Source organism: Xenopus laevis, chromosome 6L (assembly GCF_017654675.1).
Source record: "Xenopus laevis strain J_2021 chromosome 6L, Xenopus_laevis_v10.1, whole genome shotgun sequence".
Lineage (NCBI taxonomy): Eukaryota > Metazoa > Chordata > Amphibia > Anura > Pipidae > Xenopus > Xenopus laevis.
The window spans coordinates 35,875,154-35,900,284 of record NC_054381.1 but is presented as its reverse complement, the minus strand read 5'-3'; the positions used below and the strand labels follow the sequence as shown (position 1 = coordinate 35,900,284).

General features: G+C 37.6%; 1 protein-coding gene across 1 annotated transcript in view; it reads right to left on the bottom strand.

The window, feature by feature from the left end:
• Positions 1–22,074, bottom strand: part of LOC108718853 (adseverin) — a 30,477-nt gene extending 8,403 nt beyond the window's left edge. The window contains exons 1-10 of the mRNA XM_018267344.2: positions 21,825–22,074; positions 18,861–19,015; positions 16,090–16,251; positions 11,768–11,917; positions 9,461–9,553; positions 8,921–9,050; positions 6,323–6,411; positions 4,506–4,721; positions 2,854–2,978; positions 427–517 (exon numbers count right to left, since the gene is read on the bottom strand). Of these exons, the coding sequence (XP_018122833.1) occupies positions 427–517; positions 2,854–2,978; positions 4,506–4,721; positions 6,323–6,411; positions 8,921–9,050; positions 9,461–9,553; positions 11,768–11,917; positions 16,090–16,251; positions 18,861–19,015; positions 21,825–22,017 (1,404 nt within the window). The 5' untranslated portion in view covers positions 22,018–22,074. The remainder of the gene's footprint in view (positions 1–426; positions 518–2,853; positions 2,979–4,505; positions 4,722–6,322; positions 6,412–8,920; positions 9,051–9,460; positions 9,554–11,767; positions 11,918–16,089; positions 16,252–18,860; positions 19,016–21,824) is intronic.
• Between the last annotated feature and the right edge of the window lie 3,057 nt (positions 22,075–25,131).

The following is a 25,131-nucleotide window of genomic DNA, read 5'->3' as shown; positions in this document are numbered from 1 at the left end:
TTAAGCAACCAAAACTTGCCTCCAAGGCTGGAATTCAAAAATAAGCTCCTGCTTTGAGGCCATATGAGCAACACCCAAGTGGTTGGTGAGCGAGATGTTGCTCACGAGCCATTGGTTGGAGACCACTGCCCCAGATCATCAAAGCTGTACTGTACATGCAGGTTTATTATTGAGAGCCTGGTACAGCCTGCTAAGCTTTGGAACTAACCAGGTGTTACCACATATCATAAACCCCATTTTTCTTAATCATCACCTGATAGATCACCTTTAACCCTTTGGTTAAAGTGTTGGCAGTTGTAGATTCTACAGCACCCATACATAAGTACCATTGTGCCACTGCCATAGCGTCTACCTTTCCCAATTGATGTAGATGAATTCGTTTTTGATCATTTCTACTTCTAACTAGAAATGACATGAAGTTCTTACTTGAGTAGCACCAGCTTTGAGGGAACGATCCAGCTGCACCGTGAGAAATGCAGAGTATGTCAACTCATCTTTTGCTGCATGAGCTCCTTGCCTGGATAAGAACAAAATATTTAAGGAAGACATCATACTTGACAAACCCAGACAAAGCCTTTTGACTAACCTATTTGGTTAAATATTGATTTATCAGTTTTAATCTGTGTATTTGAATATACTGCACCTCTGTTGACCTTTTGCTTCTGAAATCAAGGGGCAGATTTATTAAGGTTCGAGTTGTTTTAGCCACAAAAATTCGAATTTTCGAATTGTATTTTTTGGTCAAAACGCAAATTTTGGGTTTAAAAAAAAAACGCAGCATTCGAGATTTATTATACCCTGACCCTGGAAATAGCTTGAATCTTAAAATACACCATCTAAAACTTGTCCAGGTCATGTTGGAGTCAATGGCAGAGGTCCCTTGAACCATTTGAGGCTAACAATCGGTTAGATGTTCGAGTTTTTTCTAGAGGGGTTTGCCTGAAAACTTGAATGATTTGAGCGGTTTATAGTTTAGGGTTGCGGGAATCTAACTCACATAATCGGGTTTTTCCCATTCAAAATTTTTGTTAAATAATATACCATTCGAGTTCATTCTAGGTAAGAAAAACTCTAACACTCAATTATTGATGAATAACCCCCTTAGAGTATTTCCAAGCAAAACATGTCCTCAAATGGCATGAAGTCAAATGTTCAGTTTGTCTTCAAAGTAACTTCCCCAAGGGTTTCTTTAGTTTTGCAAGCATCACTTGAACTATGTATTAGCTGTAGTTATGCACTATCTACCCTAACTTTTAGCCTGGCCAGGTCTACATTATCTTCTCCCGTTTTTATCCTTACCATGAACATGCCGTATCGAAGGCCTCTACCAGTACCTGTGGGCATCGGCACCTCTAATATTATCCTCTAGTTAATCTGATCTAATACTAGAAATGGTTATAGTTCTTCCTCAAACTAAAGGGAATTGCAATAAGTGTAGAACACAAGAGTGGGTTAGAGTGATTTCACATAAAGCCACTATACCTGTTGGTTCTGATGGCATAAGTTAGCAAGTTATCAGCATACATTGGCACTCTTTGTCTAAGTGGTCAGTCTTGTGGAATTTGCAACTGTTGCTACTACATTTTGACATACAGTAATTAAGTATTCCTTAGGGAGATCTATTACCCTGTTGACTGGGCTGGATGTTTTTTCATATAAAAAGTGTATACTAAATAGCAATTGTACATTTAATTGAAAAAGTAAATATAATCTAACACACTGAGGGGCAGATTTATCAAGGGTCGAATTTCAAGGGTTAATCAACCCTCGAATTCGACCTTCGAAGTTAAACCCTTCGAATTAGAAGGATTTAGTGCAAATGCTTCGACCAAATAAAAATCGTTCGAACGAACGATTCGAACGATTTTAAGCAATCAATCAAAGGATTTTTATTCGACCAAAAAAAACTTTGCTGGGGAAGGTCCCCATAGCATTACACCTCGGTAGGTTTAAAGTGGCGAAGTATGAAGTCGAAGTATTTTTTAAAGAGACAGTACTTCGACTATCGAATGGTCGAATAGTCGAACGATTTTTACTTTGAATCGTTACAATCATTCGATTCCAATGGTCGAAGTACCCAAAAAAATATTTTGAAATTCAAATTTTTTACCATTCGAATTCTTCACTCGAGCTTAGTAAATCTGCCCTTAAGATGCTAAGATAAAAAAACATTCCATCTCACAATCCAGAAAAAAAGGCCCATTAAATGTGCTATAAATTGTATTGTGGGATGTACAGATGTCCCCTAAATTGAGGGCAAAGTGATTGTTCCATTTATAACTAATAATCAACTTCCCTTTTAGTCAGTGGAATGGTTTACTTTGGTGGTTACATGCTGGTGACTGTTAGCTTACATTTTTGCTTTCATGAGGCCTAGAGAATCTTACATGGGCTTCTTTAAGTGAAACAGAGAAGCACTGAATCCAAGGTTTGGCCAGGGGGATTATCAGCATCCCAGCAATATTTACAAAGTTCTGATTTGGCCAAATCCTTTGTGTCCATGTGAAATGAATTCAATTAAATGGCATTAACTCTGCACAACCTAAGGTTTTTAGGTCTCTGTTTACACTTAAAGACACATTCACATATAATCAGGCGCAGCAATGTGCTTTATTTTTTGTTACCAAGCTTTCTAAATATGAGACCAAATGTGCATCAAAAAGAAGCACAAATCCATGAAATCAGCAGGGCACACCCTATAGTTACACATGTTTTAACAATGGTTTGAATTGTATTTTAAAAATAAAATTTTAGTGTAGTTAATTCTGAATATTCTGTGAAGTTTAATGGGCCTTTATGGGATTTCCACTATGGCGATTTCAGTTGGCGAAGATAATACTTGTAACAGCTTACCAAGTGTAAATAATTTTTTGACCTTTCAAAGACGTGTACATAATAATATAACAGTCTCCGCCGTAGAACTGCCCGTAGATTTCAGGGTCCAACGGTACTTTTCCATTCTTTTCAATTCTCCAGATCTAGACAAATGAAAAAGTTCTGGTGTAAAAACTGTCAGCAGACTATTGATTGGTCTGATTTTCAATTAGTATTTGCTATACTGGCTCCATTCACTCTTCAAATCAAGCAATTTCTAGTGATGTCAGGGATGAAACAAGACTTTGTATGGCCTCAATTAAAGTCAGAAATGCAGGGCTCCCATTCCTCACTCAACAAGAAAATCCCTGTCTTGTCCCTACCTTGAGGCCCTTTAATGCTTCAGAGTTTGTGTGCCATTGCTCTGGCTTTATCTTGAATAGATCCACCCATAAGTACTACCTTTAACACTGTTTATCCATCTATCCATCACCTTTCCAGTAACAGTGAAATGTAGAATTTTTATATTTATGCCACTTTGACTGGCCTTATATTTTTTAATATTGCTACAGTGCAGTGCACTTTATTGTGGATTACTGGGGCACTGTGTGAATTGTGTGCATATTTTATAAAAATACAACAGAAGAATTAGGTTTAGTAATATCCAGCAACCCTAGCAGCGGGTAAGGGGCATATCTAATACATAATAAGCTCTCTAAATAGAACTTTCCAAAAATATAGGTCCACTGATGCACAGAAAAGAATGGTGAGGATCACCTTGCAAACAGAGACAGACTATGATGTAGGTAGGTATGTCTGTGTTAAAAAAAATACATTAATGCAGGCATGGGGTTCCCATTATCTGGGAACCCATTATCCAGAAAGCTTGGAATTATGGGAAGCCATCTCCCATAGACCACTTTTATCCATATAATCCAAATTCTTATTTTCTTTTTCTCTTTGATAATAAAACAGCACCTTGTAGTTGATCTAATCTAAGATTGAATTAATCCTTATTGGGAGGGAAACAATCCTAGTAGACATAGGGGCAGATTTACTAAACTCGAGTGATGGTTCAAATTTCAAAAAGTTCGAATTTCGAAGTAAATTTTTGGGTACTTCGACCATCGAGTAGGCTATATTCGACTTCAATTTGAACGATTCGAAGCAAAAATCATTAGACTATTCGACCATTCGATAATCGAAGTACTTCAGCTTCATACTTCACCAAATTAAAGCTACTGAAGTACAATGTTAGCCTATGGGGACCTTCCAGAGCACTTTTCTAAGTTTTTTTTTTGATCGAATAAAAATCCTTAGATCGATCGCTAAAAATCCTGCGAATCGTTCAATTCGAACAATTTCTATTCGATCATTCGATCAATCGAATACGGTAAAAATCCCTCGACTTCGATATTCGAAGTCGAGGGATTTCAATTCGAGGGTCGAATTTCGAAGTTTTTTAACTTCGAAAATCGACCCTTAGTAAATCTGCCCCTTAAAGTTTGAAGATCCAAAAGGGAAAGGCCCCTTATCTGGAAAACCCCAGGTCCTGAGCATTCTTGATAAAAGGTTCCCTACCTGTATTATGAGTGTTACATTACCCACCCCACCTTTTATTTCTAATTAAGAAATATTGTCTGATGGAAAATTAGTTTTATTGCCAATGTATACAATACAAAAAAATCCACCTCTACATCTCCAGATCCATCGTCCAACATGTTGTGCTGGGCAGCCATCTTAGTCGACGTGTGCAGCTGAGTCGCATCAAATGGAATTTGTTCGATGTGAGCTATCTGCTCCGTAGTGAAGACTTTCCCAAATCCCTCGCTCTGCTCTTTATCCTTCCAGTCTTTAAAGTATTGTTTAAATATTGGCGTTTCTGCTCCTTCTGGTAACACAATGATCTAAGATGTAGAGAGCACTATTAAATAGTATTCGTAATCACTTACAATACAAACTATTACAGAGTTTTCATTTGCAAACGCCAATAGGAATGAATTAATTTTTATTAAAAGATACTATCAATGAGTGTCTGCTTGTGGGAGATTGTTTCTATTGTTTGCATGGCTGTCTGACTATGCTGCTGAATTAAGGCCACACATCGGGCAAAGATCTGCTTCTTTGGCAACATTGCGTTGTTCCCCTTCCAACACTTTTTTTCGATTCAGTTGTTTTCAGATTCTTCACCAGAAATAAGACTTTTTTCATTTTGCTTTCTAGTTTTATTTTTTACTGTTTTTCCAGAATTAAAGTTTAAAGTTTAATGCACATGTCTGGTGTTTCAGTCTGGCAGCTCAATAATTCAGGTGCAGCTTCTGATACAATTTTGTTTCATTAGTTGAAACATTTCTCAGCAGCATCTTTGGAGTATTAGCAACTATTGTATCAATTCTAACAGCTGCCTGTAATGAAACCCAGAGATTCTGCTCAGCAGGGACACAGATAAGAAATGTATCAAATAATTAGAACACTACAGATTCTCTGACCCCTCTCCCAGAGCTGGTTCAGAAAAATAAAACTTTACACTTCAATATTAGAAAACCAACTAGAAAATAGAAAGTAAATGAATAGAAACCATCTGAACTGAAAAAAAGTGTTGGAATGTGAACAACCCCTTTAAACTTATGACCAGCTGTAGTCTTTGTATACAGCAGCCCTATTCCCAGAATATACAGAGGGTTGCACTTCTTTCCTTTGGTCTTCATTATTATTATATATTATCATTATTATTATAACTTTTAGTATGTTATACATGGTCTTCTTTATTATTATATATTATCATTATTATTATTATTATAACTTTTAGTATGTTATACATGGTCTTCATTATTATTATTATATATTATCATTATTATTATAACTTTTAGTATGTTATACATGGTCTTCATTATTATTATTATATATTATCATTATTATTATAACTTTTAGTATGTTATACATGGTCTTCATCATTATTATATATTATCATTATTATAATTATTATAAGTTTTAGTATGTTATAGCATGTTCTTCATAATTTTTTTTTATATATAGTTTCTTAATTATTTGCCCTTTTCTTCTGACTCTTTCCAGCTTTCAAATGGGGGTCACTGACCCCAATGTAAAAAACAAATGCTCAATAAAGCTACAAATTTATAGTTATTGCTACTTTTTATTACTCATTTTTTTTATTTTATTCAGGTCCTCTTCTATTTATGTTCCAGTCTCTTTCTGAAATGTATGAATAGTTGCTAGGGTAATTTGGACCCTAGCAACCAGATTGCTGCTGAACAAATGCAAAAACCACAAATAGTTAAAAAATTGTCTCATTATATCACTCTCTACATTATGCAAATTACCACCTGCCCCCCGCCACCATTCCATTGTATAGGCTTTGTAGAGAGTTGTCTTTTCACCTCTGACAAATAAACCCCAAAGGGATCTAATAAAAATCAATTCCAAAAATAAGAAATAGAAATAAGTACAGGGAAAGGGTGACACACCCAAGTCTGTATGTCAGAAATACCTGTGTGGTAGCAGGATAATTCATTTTCTTTATGAAATCTTCAGCAGTTTTTATTGCATGCTTTTTCTCATTAGCATTGGCCCCTTTTCCTGAATGGAAAGAATAATTTATATTATATTTATATTTGGACTATTTTGCAATAATGTTGTGCTTGTAAGTAATATGACTTGAGCAATATAAACAGTTATCTGTTACTTTTAATAAAGCTTCCCCCTTTTTTTCTACAAGCTGAATGACTAGTGTGGCATGTCTTGTATTTTTGTGGGAAAGCAGTTGGTATTTCATGGATGGCCTTACAGTGCCCCCTGCTGTATGTTGTGAGCATGACAGCTATTACATTTCCAGACCTGAGATGTGCCCACAAGCAAAAGGAAACCTTACTGTAGTGTTACATAGACAATACACTGACCTGCACAATGCATGATACATAACCATATCCAGGACCGCCATCAGAAATCGCAGGGCCCCGTACGACAACATTTCCTGGGCTCCCTGGGCTGCGCCCACCGCAAGCCCCACCTGCAGGTCCGCCCTCCCCACCACACAGTAAAAAAACAAAAAAAATATTGGTGGCTAGGGTTCCCACATGTTAATAAAAAATAAAAAGATATTGGTAGTAAGGGCCCCCCATAAAAAACATTAGTGGCCAGGGCCCCCAATTAAAAAATATTGGTGGCTAAAGCCCAACATGAGAAAAAAAAATTGGTAGCCAAAATTGGTGGCCAGGGCCTCCCCCACATTATAAGAAGATTGGTGGCCAGGGCCCCTTAAACGTCCATGCCTTCCCGAAGTCAGCAGCTCTCAGAATAGATGGGGGGCCCGGCTAATCAAGTAAGTGTGGCGTGGCCGGGGCCCCCCTTACCCTCGGGCCCCCTACAACTCTCCCCCCCTGTCCCCCCCTGATGGCTGCCCTGACCATATCTAAAGCAGAATTCAGGCATGGGTGCAGCAGAATATTTTAAGAGGCTACTGTGCAGATTTCCAAAAGCAATACAATAATAATTAACTTGCACTACTAAAGATGCATGTGTCATCTAAACATATTCCATGATATATTACATTTGTATGCAGAGTGGAAAGCTGGAAATTTGACAAGTGCCTGAGCATAAGGTGGTCTACTACACACTGGGCTGCTCTCAATGGGTCATTTGGGGAAAAAAACCACACCCGCTCTTGCTTAATTTATTGGCCAAAGTAATGTTACCCATAGCCATAAGTTTTGATTAGTTTACTATGAGTTAGAAAATGAAGGCAATGCTCTCATTGATTGTTATAGATAACTGCACTAGGTAAGTAAATTAGAACCTGTGTGTGCATGTTTTGTGGAGGAGGGTTTTCCTGCCTAGAAACAAAAACAGAAAGAACAGGTGCCAGGAGCCAGAATGTGCACTACCACAATCAAAAAGTTTGCAATAAGTTGCATGCAAGCAAAAATTTGTTTATGTTGGGGGGGAGGGATTTACTCACAGTTCACCCCAGTCCACAGGTGCATATCCACGAAATTGCAACAATAGTTTATTAAGAGTCAAGATTAATAAAAAAAAATGCAAAAATATTTATTAGGACATAGTAGAAAACAGATGTTTTCTACTATGTCCTAATACATATTTTTGCATTTTTTTAAATAATCTTGACTGTTTTTGGAGGGACTCACAACTATTTTTGCATTTTCCTGCATAGATACAGTTGAGGCACAAGGCAGAGAACACCCTATGACTGGGATCATTTAAAGGGCATGTCAAGGAAAAAAAAAATCCCATTTTTACTTTCTTTAATGAAAAAGAAACCTATCAACAATATACTTTAATTAAAAAATGTGTACCGTTTTTATAATAAACCTGACTGTATGCAGTGAAATTCTCCCTTCATTTACTGCTGTGGATAGGAATTGTTAGACGGTCCCTAACTGCTGAGCAGAGAAACAATCATACTTATGAACAGCAGGGGGAGCCCCTACCTTATTTCCCAGCCATGCAGAACTCAAGCAGCTTTGTTTATGACAATCCCTAAGCAGCCCAGACCACACTGAGCATGTGCACAGTCTTAGTCTTGCAAAGATGTTTAACAAAGTTACAAGATGTTGACCCCCTATAGCCAACTTTGAAAGCATAAATCATTTGTTTGATTAGGTTTGTGCTGCAGTAAGTTCATGTTTATATTTAGTATACAAAATACAGCATTTCTAGCCTTATTCTATTTTTCATGCCCTTAAAAAAGAAGTTCCATATTGGCCATCATGTACAGGTATAGGATCCCTTGTCCGGAAACCCGATATCCAGAAAGCTCCGAATTACAGAATGACTGTCTCCCATAGGCTCCATTTTATCCAAATAATCCAAATTTTCTTAAAATGATTTCCTTTTTCTCTGTAATAATAAAACAGTATAGTGTACTTGATCCCAACTAAGATATAATTAATCCTTATTGGAAGCAAAACCAGCCTATTGGGTTTATTTAATGTTTAAATGAATTTCTAGTAGACTTAAGGCATGAAGACCCAAATTACGGAAAGATCTGTTATCCGGAAAATCCCAGGTCCCGAGCATTCTGGATAAGAGGTCCCATACCTGTATACAGTACTTGTAAGAAAAAGCTAACCTTTCCAAATAAAGATCTTCTTATCAGAACTGTCCAAAATGAAGCACTCATCAGAGAGAAGCATGGACATGGAGAAGGGATTTTCTTCTGAAACCACAGATGTCTGCATGGAGCCGCTTGCATCCGATACCTACACAACACACAGAAAATACGTTACAAACAGTATGCCCAAGTATTAATTAACTTTACTGGTACAAAAATCCAATACTCGCTAATGAAGTAATACTGGATATTTCTGCCCTAGTGCAGTAACACAATTGCAAACAAGCAGTTACGTTTATTATTCTGCCCGCAGTAGACTAATGCTGTAATCATTTTGAGCCATAATAGAAATGGTGTATTATTTCTGGTACAACTTATGAGACATAATTGACTGAAGTTGGCACAATATTTAAGAACTCATCACTAGCCATGCATATAAATAAAAATGCAAAGAGCATGTTGAATAGGCACTACTCCATAAAGACATTTTTTACATTAATGGTGCTTATTTCATAGCCATTGCATTTGGCAGAATGATACATTCAATTATTATCATACCATATACAGTTTTGCCATTTTCCTGTTGGTCACATCAGCAGCGACATCAGTATCGTCATCCCCTTCAGGAAGCACCGGCATGGGGCCTAAAATCTGTATAGGAGAAAGGAGATCAATAAGTGGGAGAAAGCTCCAACGATGTGTGACCAGATATCAGTGGCATAACTAGATGTTACTGGGCCCCACAGCAAATTTATTTTAGGGCCCCCAAAATATCCAGAGGTTGTCCTGGATGTATCAATATATATTGGAAATGCTCATTAAGTAGGGCCTCATGGGGCCCCTAAACCTCCTGGGCCCCCCTGCAGCTGCAGGGTCTGCTTCCTCTGTAGTTACGCCCCTGCCAGATATTCTAGGGGTTGGTACCACCGGGCTAGAGGGTGCTAGGGAATTAAATTGAGAAGTGGACAAGTACCAGAAAACTGGTGGAAGCCTGATGTATATATTGTTAAAAGAACACACTACACAAAGATAATGTATAAAACTGGTAAGAGACATTTTGTATTTCCTTATACTACATTTTTCCAAAATGCAGTTAGAGTGCAACCTAATTTCATGGTTATTTACTAAACTCCATTCACCTATTTTGGGGCAAAACTCAAATTTTTCAGGTTTTTTTTTTAAAACTCAATTTTTTTGAGATTTATTAAAGCTTGATGCAGCAAAAACCCCAAATCTGGAAATCCACCATCTCTGACCTGCTGAAGTTGCGTATAAGTAAATGGTAGAGTTCCTTATCCTACTTTGAAGTTTTTGTGTTTTTTGCTGGAATTAGCCCAAAATGTTCCGAAAAATTTAGGCTTTTCAGGAAAAAACCCCCAAAAAATCGAGCAATTCGGGAAAAAACATTACAAAAATCATTGGAAGAAACGTATGATTCGGGTTTTCAATCAATTTTATTGCATTTTTACCCAAACAGATTAAATCAAGCTTTTTAAATAATAAATAAAGTCAAATTGTGGATTCTAGCTTGGTCTGACTTTATTTTATTAAAATAATGAGAAAAAAAAAATATAGAATTTTAGTAAATAACCGTCTATAAAAACGTCACTATATTGCGTTTTTGAAATTTAAATGCAAACAAACGAGAATAGGAAGATATGAAAGTCTGTGTATCCCACATTAACACTGTAAAATCTATATTATATAGAGGGCATTGTTAATGTTGCTTTATTACTTTTGCATCTCTCAGACTTGGTAAACCCTTTGGTTTACTCAGCAAAAAAGACACAACATTGTTTATTGGTTTTAAAACCCATGATCATAATTTCCCCTTTATATCTTTTTTTACGCAATAATAAAAGGCAACGTAAATAATAGTGACAGTTTCCAAAAGAATAGGCCCACTAATGCATAGAAAAGAAGGGAAAGGATCACTTTGTAGACAGAGAAAGACTATAATGTAGGTAGGTTTGTCTGTGTTAAAAAAAAATACATTTATACAGGTATGGGATCTATTATATGGAAACCCATTATCCAGAAAGCTCAAAAATTACAGAAAAGCCATCTCCTATAGACTCCATTTTAATCAAATAATTCCAGTTTTTGAAAATGATTTTTCTTTTTTCTCTATAATAGTGATAGACAAATTTGGGGCGTTTCGCTTCGCCGGAAAAATTCACAAATTTCCAGCGAAATTTGTGAAACGGCGAAAAATTCACGAAACGGCACCGGCGTCTTGTTTTTGATGCTGATGTCTGTTTTTGACGCCAGTGTCTGTTTTTTGGAAACCGGCGCAAATTCGCTGGCGAAAATGCGCCGACGTCCAAAAAACGGACGCTGGCGTCAAAAACGGACGCCAGCATCAAAATCCATTTTTTTGCCGCTGCCGAATTGGTGGTTTCGTGAATTTGTTCGCTGGCGGCGATTCGCGGGGAATTCGCTGCGAATTCCCGCCTGGCAAATAAATTCGCCCATCACTACAAAATAAAACAGTAATTTGTAGAAGATATAATTAATCCTTATTGGAAGCAAAACCACTCTATTGGGTTTATTTCATGTTAACCTGATTTTCTAGTAGACTTAAGGTATGAAGATCCAAATTATGGACAGATCCCTTATCCAGAAAACCTCAGGTCCCAAACATTTTGGCTGACAGATCCCATACCTGTATGTACGTTTGCCAGTTCATATAGTGATTTTACACCTTTTATACATAAGTCCAACTGAGTTCATGTCAAAAAGAGGTTCAACTTCCTATAGAAAACTGTACTTTAGGGGACTGAATAACTGTTCTGAAAAATTAACCTGCTTCATTACTGCTTCACATAAAAGGCTAACAAAATGTGACTTTGACTCAAATTATACCTGTAGTAGGGCTGGAGGCTCACTCTGTTGTTCTACGACTGTCAGATTAGACCTTCCTTGCCTCTCGTTGTTACGAATGGAAGTTGCGACCTGAGCTGCCTTCAGACGTTCATACTTGTTGCTTTTGGACCCACACCACTGGTAAATTTCCTGAAAAAAAAACATTGGGAGAGAATAAGGGATAACATCTTTTTAAAGTGATAGCTTGGATACCATGTATGTATGGAAGATGGCACAAGATTTACTAAAGGGCTAAGTGGCCCTCACTAGTGAAAATTCAACAGAAATCCAATTCGCAAGGAGATCGCCAATTTACTAACAGGCGTAGAGGACAATTTGCTAGTGAAAGAATACATCGCTAATGAAGTTTTGCGCCCATTCACCAGGCAAATTTTCGCTCAGACGAATGTTTGTTACTTCACAAATTCTTTTTTTTTTCATTATGTTACCCCTTTCGCAAGAGATTCCTTTGCCAACTTAGACCTGGCAAACTAATAAGATGAAGCTACTAGTGATGTGCGGGTCAGGTTTTACCCAACCCACACCTGACCCTAACGTGCCCTGCTTCCACCTGCGTCTGCTCGCGACTTCCAGGTTCCTTTTAAAGACCCGCCCCGATGATGTCACAAAAAGGGGCGGGGTGATAAGGAGCGCATCTATAAAAAAAGGAAGCCGTAAGTTGGAAGCTGGCAGACCAGTAATGCAAGGTGGCGGGCAACTGGAGGTGCAAGGTCAGCCTGAACTCGCCTGTCCTGCTGGTGCCTTAGGCATAGAGGCGGGACCGACAATTACTTTCACTTTCCATTTAGCACTTCCTAGATGTCACTGCTCTCCACACATTCCCCCTTTTCTCTTTACCATTTAATTGTGTAGCCAGTGCATGAGGATGGACATCGGGTCCTCATTCTGGTGCAGAAACAAGATTTTGAGATGATGGAAGACTTGTCTTAATAGACAGTGTCCACAAAATGGCTGCTGCCTGCTTGCTATAATTTTGAAATCCCAGACTGAAGGATTTGCAAGATTCGAATAATTTATATAGTGTAATAAAAGTTCATTTTGCTTGACTAATGTGATAAAAAAGGATTTTGAATAATTTTTTTGGGTGACGGGTCCCCTTTAACACTTTTTTTTAACCATGTGAGGGACATGCCACATTTGTTTTAGGGTGGGCTCATGCCTAGTACAATAGAGGATCTCTTTTGTCTTTATTTTGCTTCCCTGGACATTTGTAATAATAAGTGGCCACTTCAAGCCTTTGCACCAACATCTCTAATAAAGACATATATATATATATGACTTATAAGAACCCTATTCATATTGACCTAAGCGTAAGTGTACTAACGAAGTTTCGCTAGGCAGAAATCAATGCTAGCGAAAGATCACTATGAAATGCTCGCGCTGAAAAATTTACACTAGCAAAACTTCACCAGAATGTTGAGACGCATCTTCGCATTTTAGCGAATTAGCGTAGTGGTAATGAATTAGCACCTGACAAAGTGGTGCGAAGTGTGGCAAAGTCTTCGCCGGCGAAAATTCGTCCTTTAGTGAATTTACCCCAATGTGTCACTTAATGGTATTTGTATAAGCTCAAGGTAATATATTGTGTATAGATTCTGGCATGCGGGATAAACCTAGTTTATCAGGGAAGAAATGATGTTGAACTATTGCGGGGCTCTGTTGTACTTGGGTATTATCACTTAGATGAATACTGGAACTATACAGGTATGGGATCTATTATCCAGAATGCTCCGCACCTGGGGTTTTCTGAATAATGGATCTTTATGTAATTTGGATCTTCATACTTAAGTCTACTAAAATACGATTTAAAAATGAATTAAAGCTAATAGGATTGTTTTACCTTCAATAAGGATGAATTATATCTTAATTTGGACAAAGTACAATTCACTGTTTTATAATTACAAAGAAAAAGGAAATCATTTTTGAAAATTTGGATAATTAGTCTATGGGAGTCAAACTTTACATAATTCAGAGAGCTTTCTGGATAACGGATTTCCTGATAACTGATCCCATACCTGTATTATGATTACTACTCACTGGTATGTACCTGCACTATATATATATATATATATATATATATATATATATATATATATATATATATATATATATATATATATATATATGATAGATGTAATGTTCCAAGCACATATTTTAATGATAAATAATTTACGTTGAGACTGAAATATAAATGTAAAATTTAACCTGGTCAAACACTTAACAACATTCCAACTGTTTAGGGTGCAATAAGGAAATAAATTCTATTTGTAGTGATCTTTGAATTATAATGTTACGGATATGCAAATCACTTAATCTGCTTCTGATATACAGTACAGATCAGCAGATATTTAATTCTTCTGCCGGGACCTTTGGCCCCAATAAATAAGCAAAACAAACCTCCAAGCTGGAAGTCAAAAATAAGCACCTGCTTTGAGGCCACTGGGAGCCACACTCTAGGGGTTGTGATCAATATGTTGTTGCTTGTGAGCCACTGGTTAGGGAACCCTAATATATAGTATTAGTCCTTCTATAAGACTAATCATTGATTTTTATCATTTTCTACATGTGTTATTAAGACAAATTACCATACTGTAAGAGCACTGGCGGTTTCTAATTCACAGTTTTGCACTACAGGGGTTTCATTAGGCGTTTACACAAGATAGAAACACTAAAGCTGGTGGCAGACGCAAAGATGCGATTGTACGAATCATCATACTTTCCCATCGGACTTTCACAATCTCCCGACCTGCCACTAACCATTCCGATCAAATAAAGTACAAAAGAACAGATCAGACGATGTTCTGCCCCTGACAGCAATCGTACGAAAGTTATGTCCGACCAAAGCTAGTGACAGTCTCCCTCTGAAAATCGTCTGATTGGCAATACACGCAGAGATATTATCGGCAACCGACAGGAATCTGTTAACCTGTCCGATCGACCAAACGACCGATTTCCGCCGGACGAAAAATGTCGGGACTCTCCACACATGTTCCGAAAATCAGATCTTTGCGTCTATGGCCATCTTAAGGCCTTTCAACATGTGCATTTTAGCTGAAACATCTTTAAAATTGCATTTAAAGTTGTCTTTACTGATGAAAAAAATCTGTCCTTTCATAGACCCGCTTTGTTTTAAATGGACACATTTCTAAGGGGGTTATTTACTAAACTCAGAATGCCAAAAACCTGAAAATTCCATGTTTTTTTTGTATAAAATCCAATTTTTTTGTGAAAAAAAATCATGAATTTTTCAGAGTTTATTAAACCCAGAGAATGGAAAAGTCCAAATCTGAAAATTGGACTTATGCATATACAGTAAGTGAATGGGAGACGTCCCAATGATTTTTTTGATGTACGCTGGGTTTCGTGCAATACACCAAAGTTTTCGGAGTTTTTGGGCAAAAAACATAAGAATTCTGAGTTTTTGGGTGAAAAATCAGAAAAAAAGCAAATGTATTAATAAATAAGGATTAAAAAACCTGAGCGGATTTGATTGGAGTTTTCGGCAGAAAATGTTGAGATAAATTACCCCCCAAATGTTGGTGAAATCAGTTATGAAAATCTGATTAGGGGATGCAGTCCACAGCTTGCAAATCATATAAGACAGGAATAGTGATAGGCGAATTTGGGGCGTTTCGCTTTGCCGGAAAATTCTCAAATTTCCCGCAAAATTCGCGAAATGGCAAAAAATTTGTATAACGGAGAATTTTCTTTGGCAAATTTTTGCTGCGGTTTTGCGAATTTATTCGACAGTGGCGAATCGCGGGAATTCACCGTGAATTCGCACCTGGTGAATAAATTCACCCATCACTAAACATTAATCAATTTGCACATTAATATGGTGGAAGCAACACTAGAGAAATTGAACTCAAACCACCCTGCACTAATAAAAAATGTATAAAACAAAATCTGTAAAACCCATGTGCCGAGCATTCTGGATAACAAATCCCATACCTGTATAGCCACAGTTTACATCTCAGTGATTATATCCAAGTATCTTGTACTTGATCCAAACTAAGATCTAATTAATCCTTATTGGAAGCAAAACCAGCCTATTGGGTTTATTTAATGTTTCCATGATTTTCTAGTAGACTTAAGGTACGAAGATCCAAATTATGTAAAGATGCCCAGGTCCCATACTTTACATATTGAGGTAGAAACCTATGCTCCATCACCAGAAGATTCCCATGTTGTCACCCTGGCAACTCACCACTGTTTGATTATTACTTAAATGACAATTAAGTTGACAATCGATAATTAAATGACAGTGTCACCAATAACGTTATATAACTTTTCATACTTACAGGACCAACATCAATGATAAAGCAGTCACCAGTATTAAAGCTGGACCAGCTAAGTGGCACCTCTGTAGCTCTGACCACTCGCCTTCCTTTAATATGGAGAAGTCTCCGTGCACTGAGGTCGTTAGTTATCACATGCTGAAATCCAGAAGCAATGCCGCCTGCCTTAAATAAAAATGTGCCGGTTATTTGTCTCTGTTTAAATAGGTATAAAAGATATTATAGGTTTAAATAGTACCTATTAGCAGACCCTGCAACCAGAGGGGACCCACAAAAGACCCGCATTCCCTGGACATCCTCCCTTTTGCCTGTAACCATGCTGATCCATTCGGTTAGTTGTTACACTAAGGACTGCCTTAAGGTAGCCATAGACGCAAAGATCCACTCGTTTGTCAACATCGCCAAATGAGTGGATCTTTCCCCGATATGCCATTAACGAGCATGGCTATATCGGGGGTAATCTGATTGTTCGGGCGTATGGCCGTGGGCTCCGACGGGATCGGTTGGGTCAAAATCAAACCTGACCGATCGACAAAACGACCGATCTCCGCGGGACATGACACACACGATCCGAAAATCGTACGAGTCCTCGATTCGTACGATAGGATCTGTGTAAACTGGGTACCCCCAGGCTAGCAAACCAGTTCTTAATACTGCATTTTAGGTCCTCAATCACATGCACATAGTCATCTGTTGGGGGTTATTTATCAAGGTCCAAATATCCGAACCTAGAATAATTTGTAGTTTTCAGAGCAAAAAAAAACTAAGAATTTTTTGAGATTTATTAATATTAAGTCCGATGGTCTAAAAACTCCAAATCCGAAAACCCAGCATCTAAAAGCTCTTGAGGTCCTGTATAAGTCAATGGGGAAGGTCCCAGTGTCTGTGCTGATGTCCGTACCTATATCCGATGATTTCGGGGTTTCGGCGCAGAAAACTACAAACAATTCAGAGTTTTCGGGGAAAGCTCAGAATTTGCCCGACCCTATTTATTCTGGCTTTTTTCTTCATAAATTTCCATTGGGGACTTCGGAGTTGCTTGAAGTTTGATATTAGAAATACTGAGATAAATTCGGACCTCGATAAATAACCCCCAAAGTGTCAATTACACTTCCTGTGTGTTTTTGGAGTATGGGTGGAAACTGAACTTTGTTAAAATTTATTAAAGCACTGAAGTGCTTTTGCATCCACAAAACCACACATAAATATTATCAAAACCAGTTCTAATCAACTGAATTGTATTTATAATTCTCTGGGGAGCTGTTGTGTACAGATAGAACATATATCTTCTGTGTATGCCGTTTTAAAGGGCAGAGGATAGTTCCTGATATTGTGCATTGCATTATTTTAAAACTGAGATATATATATATATATATATATATATATATATATATATATATATATATATATATATATATATATATATATAAAAATAACTATATCTAGTATAGGTCAATCTAAAAAAAATCTAAAAAATTTCAGAACACTTCACACATCCATTCATGCAGCTCTCACAAGTAACACCTGTATCTAGGAGTTGCATGACACATTGGATAATCCTATCACAACTACACAGAATCAACACCTCTGTGAGTTTCTTCAGATGTCACCTCTTTGAAGAGTTACAATGTGCCATTGTAATTGGATTAGTGGAAGAGTTTATATGCCGAGAACTTCCCACACCAGTCAGTTGAACTGAAGAAGCTGCTCGGATGAGTAGTGAAACGTCTTCATTGATTACTCAGCAAGTCCAGTTGTTTTTAGATTGACCTATACTAGATATACTATGACCTGGATGAATGAAAATCTTCATAGTCATATCATACAAATAACTAATCATCTGTGAATCAGGTCATGGTATATCTAGTAGAAGTAAATCTAGAGCAACGGGACTTGCAGAGTAATTATTGAGTATTTCAATAATTACTCAGTGTCTAGTTGCTCTAGATTTACTTCCTTTAGTTAATCACTAATTGGTTGTTATTGGTGACTCAGTGTCGAGTTGCTCTAGATTTACTTCCTTTAGTTAATCACTAATTGGTTGTTATTGGTGACTGCCCAGGTGCAAATTTGCTCAGTGTTTATAAACAAGTCAATACATGGTTAAACATAAGACCATGTCATAATACCATAGCTGCTAATACATGGTCAGATATTGGCCTTCAAACAGCTTACAATTGGCCATGCCTGGACCCTATTTGCTTTTGCATGGGTTCAAAATGATGATTTTTTTGGCAATCAAAAAAAAAAAAATCTATTGCAGAGCATGGGAAATTCCGTTGGACATAGGCTGAATTAGTCATCTAGTCTGCATGAATCACCATCCATGTGATCTGATCTGGGTCTGGAGGGCCTAAAGACAAGGTCAGCCTGATATGACCCACCACTTCATAGGACTAAGATTAGCTATTTGTTAATCTTGCCTGTATGTTCAACACACTTAGAGGCAGATTTATCAAAGGTCGAGGTGAATTTTCCAATGAAAATTCAAATTTTGAGCTATTTTTTGTGTACTGTGACTAGGGAATAGTACAAATTCGATTCGAATTTGAAAAAAATTCAACTTCTCAACTTTGACCATTCGCCATCTAAAATCCGCCGAATTGCTGTTTTAGCCTACACATTAACAGTATATGAGACACAAGATAATTCCATGTGCCTCTTCCCAGATTTCCTAGTTTTGTGTATGCAGACATCCAGGGCCAACTGATGGATTGCACTGGTTTCTGTAACTCTACATGACACGTGAGTGCAAATTAATACTTTCCACGTACCTGGTATTTAATTCCATTTTTAAAATATCCAAGAAATGCTGTACTCTCATATCCTTGCAGTTCTCTGTATTGAACAGGTCTTCCGCCGAGGTATTCGTCCAGCTGAACAGTAAATATGACAGCGGCTGTGCTCTCATCCTGGGTGCATTCGTTGCCTGATTAAAGAAACAATATCCAGAAATCTTTATTTTTCAGATATTTGCATCTATAAAGAAAGCATTGATAAATAATTGTAATCTATGTCAACTGTAGTTTAAACTTTATGGTCAACAAAAGAGCATTTTCCCGGTAATCCCTGTGCTTTAATGAAATACCTAATCTGTCAAAGATTTATAGTATCCCGCAGTATGGTTTATGAGAGTACATTGAGTTACAGCTCTGTCCAGCTGGCCTTGCCCCAGTGATATCTGACAATATGGCTATAAGATCAAAACCTGATGCGTTTTGGGCACTTAAATCCTTAATTATAGGAATTTGATTATGGTTGCAAAAGCCCAAAACGCATCAGGTTTTGATCCTATAGCCTGTTTTAAGGTGGAGCCAATAAAGATTATTATTTGATTTTATTTTGGGTTATGTGCTGCTGTCCAATTTTGAGAAGGATGTTTGAGGCTTTCAGGAATTCCCGAGGACCGTGCAGTCACTCCGTATAACACAGGGGAGCTGAGAGCGGCTACATTTTATATTGCTCATTCTTTAATATCTGACAACAACCCTAGGTTTTTTCAACATTGCTCTTGAGACCAATCCAATTCTGAATTTGGCCAATATCAAATACAATTATAACAGATAGAAATTTAGGGAGCACCACTCAGGCGTAAAAGGTTACAAAGAGATGGTGTGCAAGGTCAATTTGAATAAATCATATAATCAAGAAAAAAGATGGGAAAGAACTGACCCATATGTCTGCACTCTCCCAGCCATCACATCCAATAACTCACATGTGGTTAGGTTGATAAAATGTAACTTTTATTAAAGTATTAACATTAAAACCTAAGTGTCCAGTATATATCAATGAAATAAAATGAGGGTGAGGCAGGAGAGTGGACCAACAGTGGCAGCGGGTTGGACGAATCTGTGGTTACTGACCAATCGGGATACAGAACATCCAAGTATACAATGTTACAAGTAGTAACCTAATGCGGTAATAAGTTACCTGTCCAGTATAGTCACTCAAACAGCCGCAATATAGGCACCAACCCTTACTCCCTCAAAGAGTTCCCTCCCACCCGGCGGTAGGGTTGACACTTCTAGCCTATGTTATACCGCAAGTACTCATATTCACTTATTGTCTATCAGCGAAAATGTGCCTCAGGCACCAATGCTGGTCAACTCACTAACGACTATACTTTGCCTCAGGCACCGGTACCGGCTAACTGCCTATTGCATACAATGTGTCTCAAGCACCGAATTGAACTAACTGTCCAATGACTAGGCTACAGGAGGCTCTACTTGGCAATACACTTGGTTTTATGCAAATAAAAGTTGCCTCCAAACCTGGAATTAAAAAATAAGCACCTGTTTTGAGGCCACTTAAAGCAATATCCAAGGGGTTGGTGAGCAACATGTTACTCATGATCCACTGGCTGGGGATCACTGCTCTAGAGAATTCTATCATTTAAAAAAAACATTTATCATCTAAATAAAATGACAAACATCATCATTATTTCTTATTTTGCATTATTAATCAGACCCATGCAGTGTAAAATGGGGAATAACAATAGTTTCTCTGGGGACACCTAACATTCTGTGCAGGTATATGTATATGGTGTGCATAACTGCAATTCCCAGGATCTACTGCCAACTTGTGGCTGATGCTGATCAGATGTGTAGTACTTTATTGATACAATTTGTTTTATTATTACAGAGTAAAAGGAAATCATTTTTAAAAATTAGAAATATTTGCTTATAGTGGACTCTATGGGAGATGGTCTTGCTGTAATTCAGGAGCTTTCTGGAAAGCAGCTTTCTGGATATGGGATTCCATACCTGTATTACATTAATGCTAAGATGCTAAGATAGTTAACAAAATACCAGATCTACTATGGACTTTCAACTGTTTAAGTTTTAAAAGTGTGACTCACTTGCTTATAATTTACTCAACAGACTTTTATGGGGTTATTTATCAAAGTCCGAATTTATCTCAATATTTTCTGCTCCAAACTCCGTTCAAATCCGCTTGGGTTTTTTACACTTATTTATTATTAAATTTTCTCGACAATTTGCTTTGAGTGAAAAAATCTGATTTTCGCTAATTTTTCAGACTTTGTCATATAAGATTTTCACAATTTTTTTGTAATTTTCACCCAAAAACTCTGAAAACTTCGGGGTATTGCCCGAAACCCAGCGCACATCAATAAATCATTGGGATTTCTCACATTGACTTATATGCAACCTCGACAGGTCTGAGATGCTGGATTTTCAGATTTGGACTTTTCCATCCTCGGGGTTTAATAAATTCGGAAAAATTAATGATTTTTTAAAAGTCAGATTTTATAAAAAAAAAAATCACGAATTTAGTAAATAACCCCCTTAAACAATCTGATTACTAATACTAATTATTTAAAAAAATCCAATGCTTTTGAACCATTCTCAGCATTTTCTGACAGCCTTCTGCCCATCTTATCTACAGTGTATATATAGTCTTGTCTATATATCTCTAGGCACTTCTGTCATCTTCTGGTTGATATATGTATATATATATATATATGTTGTATATCTGTATAACAAACTGAATTACCATTGGTTGACTATTCTTATCAATCTTATCTTGATTTATATAGTGCCAGCATATTTTGCATCAATTCCTGCCCTAGTGGAGCTTACGCTCTAAACAACCTCATCCACACGAGGTGATGAATTTTATCAGGAGGCAATTAACAGACCTCTATGCGGGAGGAAATCAGGGCACCTGGAGGAAACGCATGGAGAAAACATATAAATATACAATCCATTTATACTTACCCAGCCAGTAGTGAAGATGGTAAATTTTATAAAGCCCCCTATCAATTGTATTGAGAATAACATATGCATCACCCACAAAGAAACTTCCATAAAGGAGATCCGGAACTGGAGCAAGATCCATTTTCTCAATTCTCCATATTTGAAGTCCAGTTTTTTTCCCAGCATTGACAAATTCTTTGTGTTGAACAACCATGTTGTCTTTTCCTTAAGAGCTTAGCAATTAGGGAAATGAAGCACCTCTGAGTATCTCTCAGTTATCAGCTGCACAGTTGTAATGTTGCACACACACATTTATATTGGCAGTGGCTCTTTGCCTAGGGGCGTGCCTTTTTATCCACTTTCTGTTTTCAAACATGAGCCCATATGCTCTATGTGAAAAGATCAATACACTTATGACAAGTGACTTGGCACTCAGGAAATAGTTGGTTTTTTAAAATGGTCCAAGAGATCCCACATCAGTTTTGTATTCCCAGCCCTCATTAGCATTCATTAGGGGTGCTTCCTGGATCCCTTTAGAAGTAGGCACTCATGCAATCTGCTCAGGAGTGAAAAACATTCATTTAACAAAACGTTCTTTACTCCTGTATGGTGTTTTAGTTATGAAAGCTTCCTTGTTCTTTCTCAATGTTCTTGCTATAATTAATTCAGCCTCATCATTCTCGTAAGGCAGTGGTTTCCAAACTCTGGAGCTGGTCCCTCTAGAGGCATGGAGTGGTTTTATGGAGGAGGCCCATATTGTGACATTTGGCTAGAAATCCTTTTGCTTTCCTAGATACTCCTGGAAGCCCTACCTAAATCAAAATGATTTGGGCAAAAACGTACTTTCTGTCTTAGATATATGTGTAACTAAGTTTCCATGGCATGAAAAAGAAAAGGAAACCAGATGGCACTCACAACAGCAAAATGTGCTTTATTTTCTTGGTTTATTGAGATCTCCACACAACTTTTCAAGGGATCTACTCCCTTTATCAAGTGCTTGGGTAGTAGATCCCCTGAAATGTTGTGTGGCAATCTCAATAAACCAAGAGAATCAAGTTATTTTGCTATTGATTTCTGTCTGAGTTTCTTCTTGTATTGTATGGAACCCCTGAGCAGCAGAGTTCCCAGATAGAGACCCGATTTTGTGTTTTAATGGCATGAACCAGCTAAATTGTCTCTGACAAAAAGCTGCTCATCAAAGAGGGGCTTGACCCTTTTGCTCTGACACAGTTGCAAATAAAAATGCAACCAGGATAGAGACTTTTTAACTTTTATTACATCCAGAACCTTTGAAGAGCCGCGGTTGCGTCATGTTCACAAAAAGAAAACTTGTTGTCTTGTATTGAGCTGACCCATAATGAGCAAATTCAGGGTAAGGCTCCAGTGGTATTGTGCCATAGGGTAGGCAGTGAGAACAGGACCCCTTTGCTGCCTGCGTCTTCTCCTAATTGTGAATCTGAATGACATGCAAGTTAGGGGACGGGAGAGGGTTTCACCTACATGCACATGAGTGTACCCCAACATGGCCGCTCATACCGGGCGCTCCCTCCTGGTGTGGGTGTCCCAGTGCTGGCAGAGGGCAATATTTTAAAAAAAACGTCTATTACCCCCAACCGAAGTGCGGGATTTATTAGCCTGCTCCTTTGGTTGGGGATAATATTTTTGCCCAACAGGTGACCTTTAAGGGAAGAAAGCAGAAAGGCGGAAAAATGATTATAAATGACACCTAGTAACATCTTCAAAGAATCTAGAGTTAATAGAAGGAAAAGAAATCATACATTTCTTATTTATTATTTGTCTGCACAAGATTTAATAGCCAGCATCAGTGATGGCTGAATCTAACCTGTTTTGCTTTTTTGTTGGCAAAAAAAAATAAATCGCAAAACTTATTGACGTTAATGGGTGTTTTTTTACATGACAAATTTTCAAACTGCAGGACATTTTTTTTTAACTATCCATTAGTCTATGGGCATTTTTCCCTCTGTAAAACTTTGCTAAAGGATTAGCAAAATATTTTGCTAATCCCTGGTCATCACCATTCATATTAGAATTTATGATTTAACTCTTTCTTCTACGTATTGCAAAGACTATGGCATGAGGAATGTTTTCTGCTGCCGTTTTCCAGTTAACAGAGAAATGTTTGACATTGCCACTTCTGCCTCCCAATAGTGATGGGCGAATAAATTCGCCAGGCACGTATTTGAGGCTAATTCCTGTGTTTCGCCGCCGGCAAATAAATTTGCGAATCTGCAGTAATTTCCGATTTTCACGATTTCTTCGTGAAAAGGTTCGAATTGCTCAATTTTGCGTGAAAATGTCCGAATTCACTAATTGTTCGTGAAAACATCCGAATTTCCCACATTTTTCATGAAAATGAATTTTTCGTGAACTTTCCGCTTTCACGATTTTTTGCAAATTTTTCGCCGTTTCGCGAATTTTGCAGGAAATTCATGATTTTTTTCGGCGAAGTGAAACAGGAGAGATTCGCCCATCACTACGTTCCAATCATTTGAACGAGAAATTAGTTTTGGGGCTATAAAGCACCAGATTCAGTTCTGTTCCAATTCAAATGAATTGGAAGGAGCAATACTGGATTGAGGTTCTTCTCCACTAGTTGAGAAACACTAACAGAAAATACGCAGTGTGTGTCATCAGCCACAGGTTTGTTTGCTCTGCCTCAACCAGACCTCTCATCTTTCTGTACTGGAGCCACATTGCGATCCCAGAATCCCATAGACAATATTACTATCACATAATCACCTGGAAATAAACTGCACAAAAAAAACACAACAAATTACCATATTATCTTCAGATGTAAATTAAACATTTTATTGTAACAAATGGATCTACAGGACAATATCATGCAGTTCTTTCTTGTATCAGTCAGTCATTTCCATTCTGTCAATAGGATAACTGTAACCCAAGGTATCATTAAAAAAAATTAAGGTATCGGGACATGATGCGTATATCAGATTTATTTGCTTATTTATCTAATCATTTCTCAGTACACAACCCAATGTGTAGATTTCAACAACAGTACAGGTATGGGCCCTATTATCCAGAATGCTAGGGACCTGGGGTTTTCCAGATAGGGGACCTTTCAGTAATATAGATCTCCTTGCCTTAAAGGGGCCATATTGTAGTAGGTAGGGACTTTTCTTATTGGTGGGTTTTGTTAAAGGAGAACCAAACCCTTGCTAATAAAGCTCCTACCCCCTACCCTACATAGACCCCCCTTCCTGCTCCCCCCCAGCCTATGTGGTACCTGCCCTGAATCTGCACCGAGGGGTAAGTAAAGAGTTAGGGGCATTTACCAAAGGTACCACCT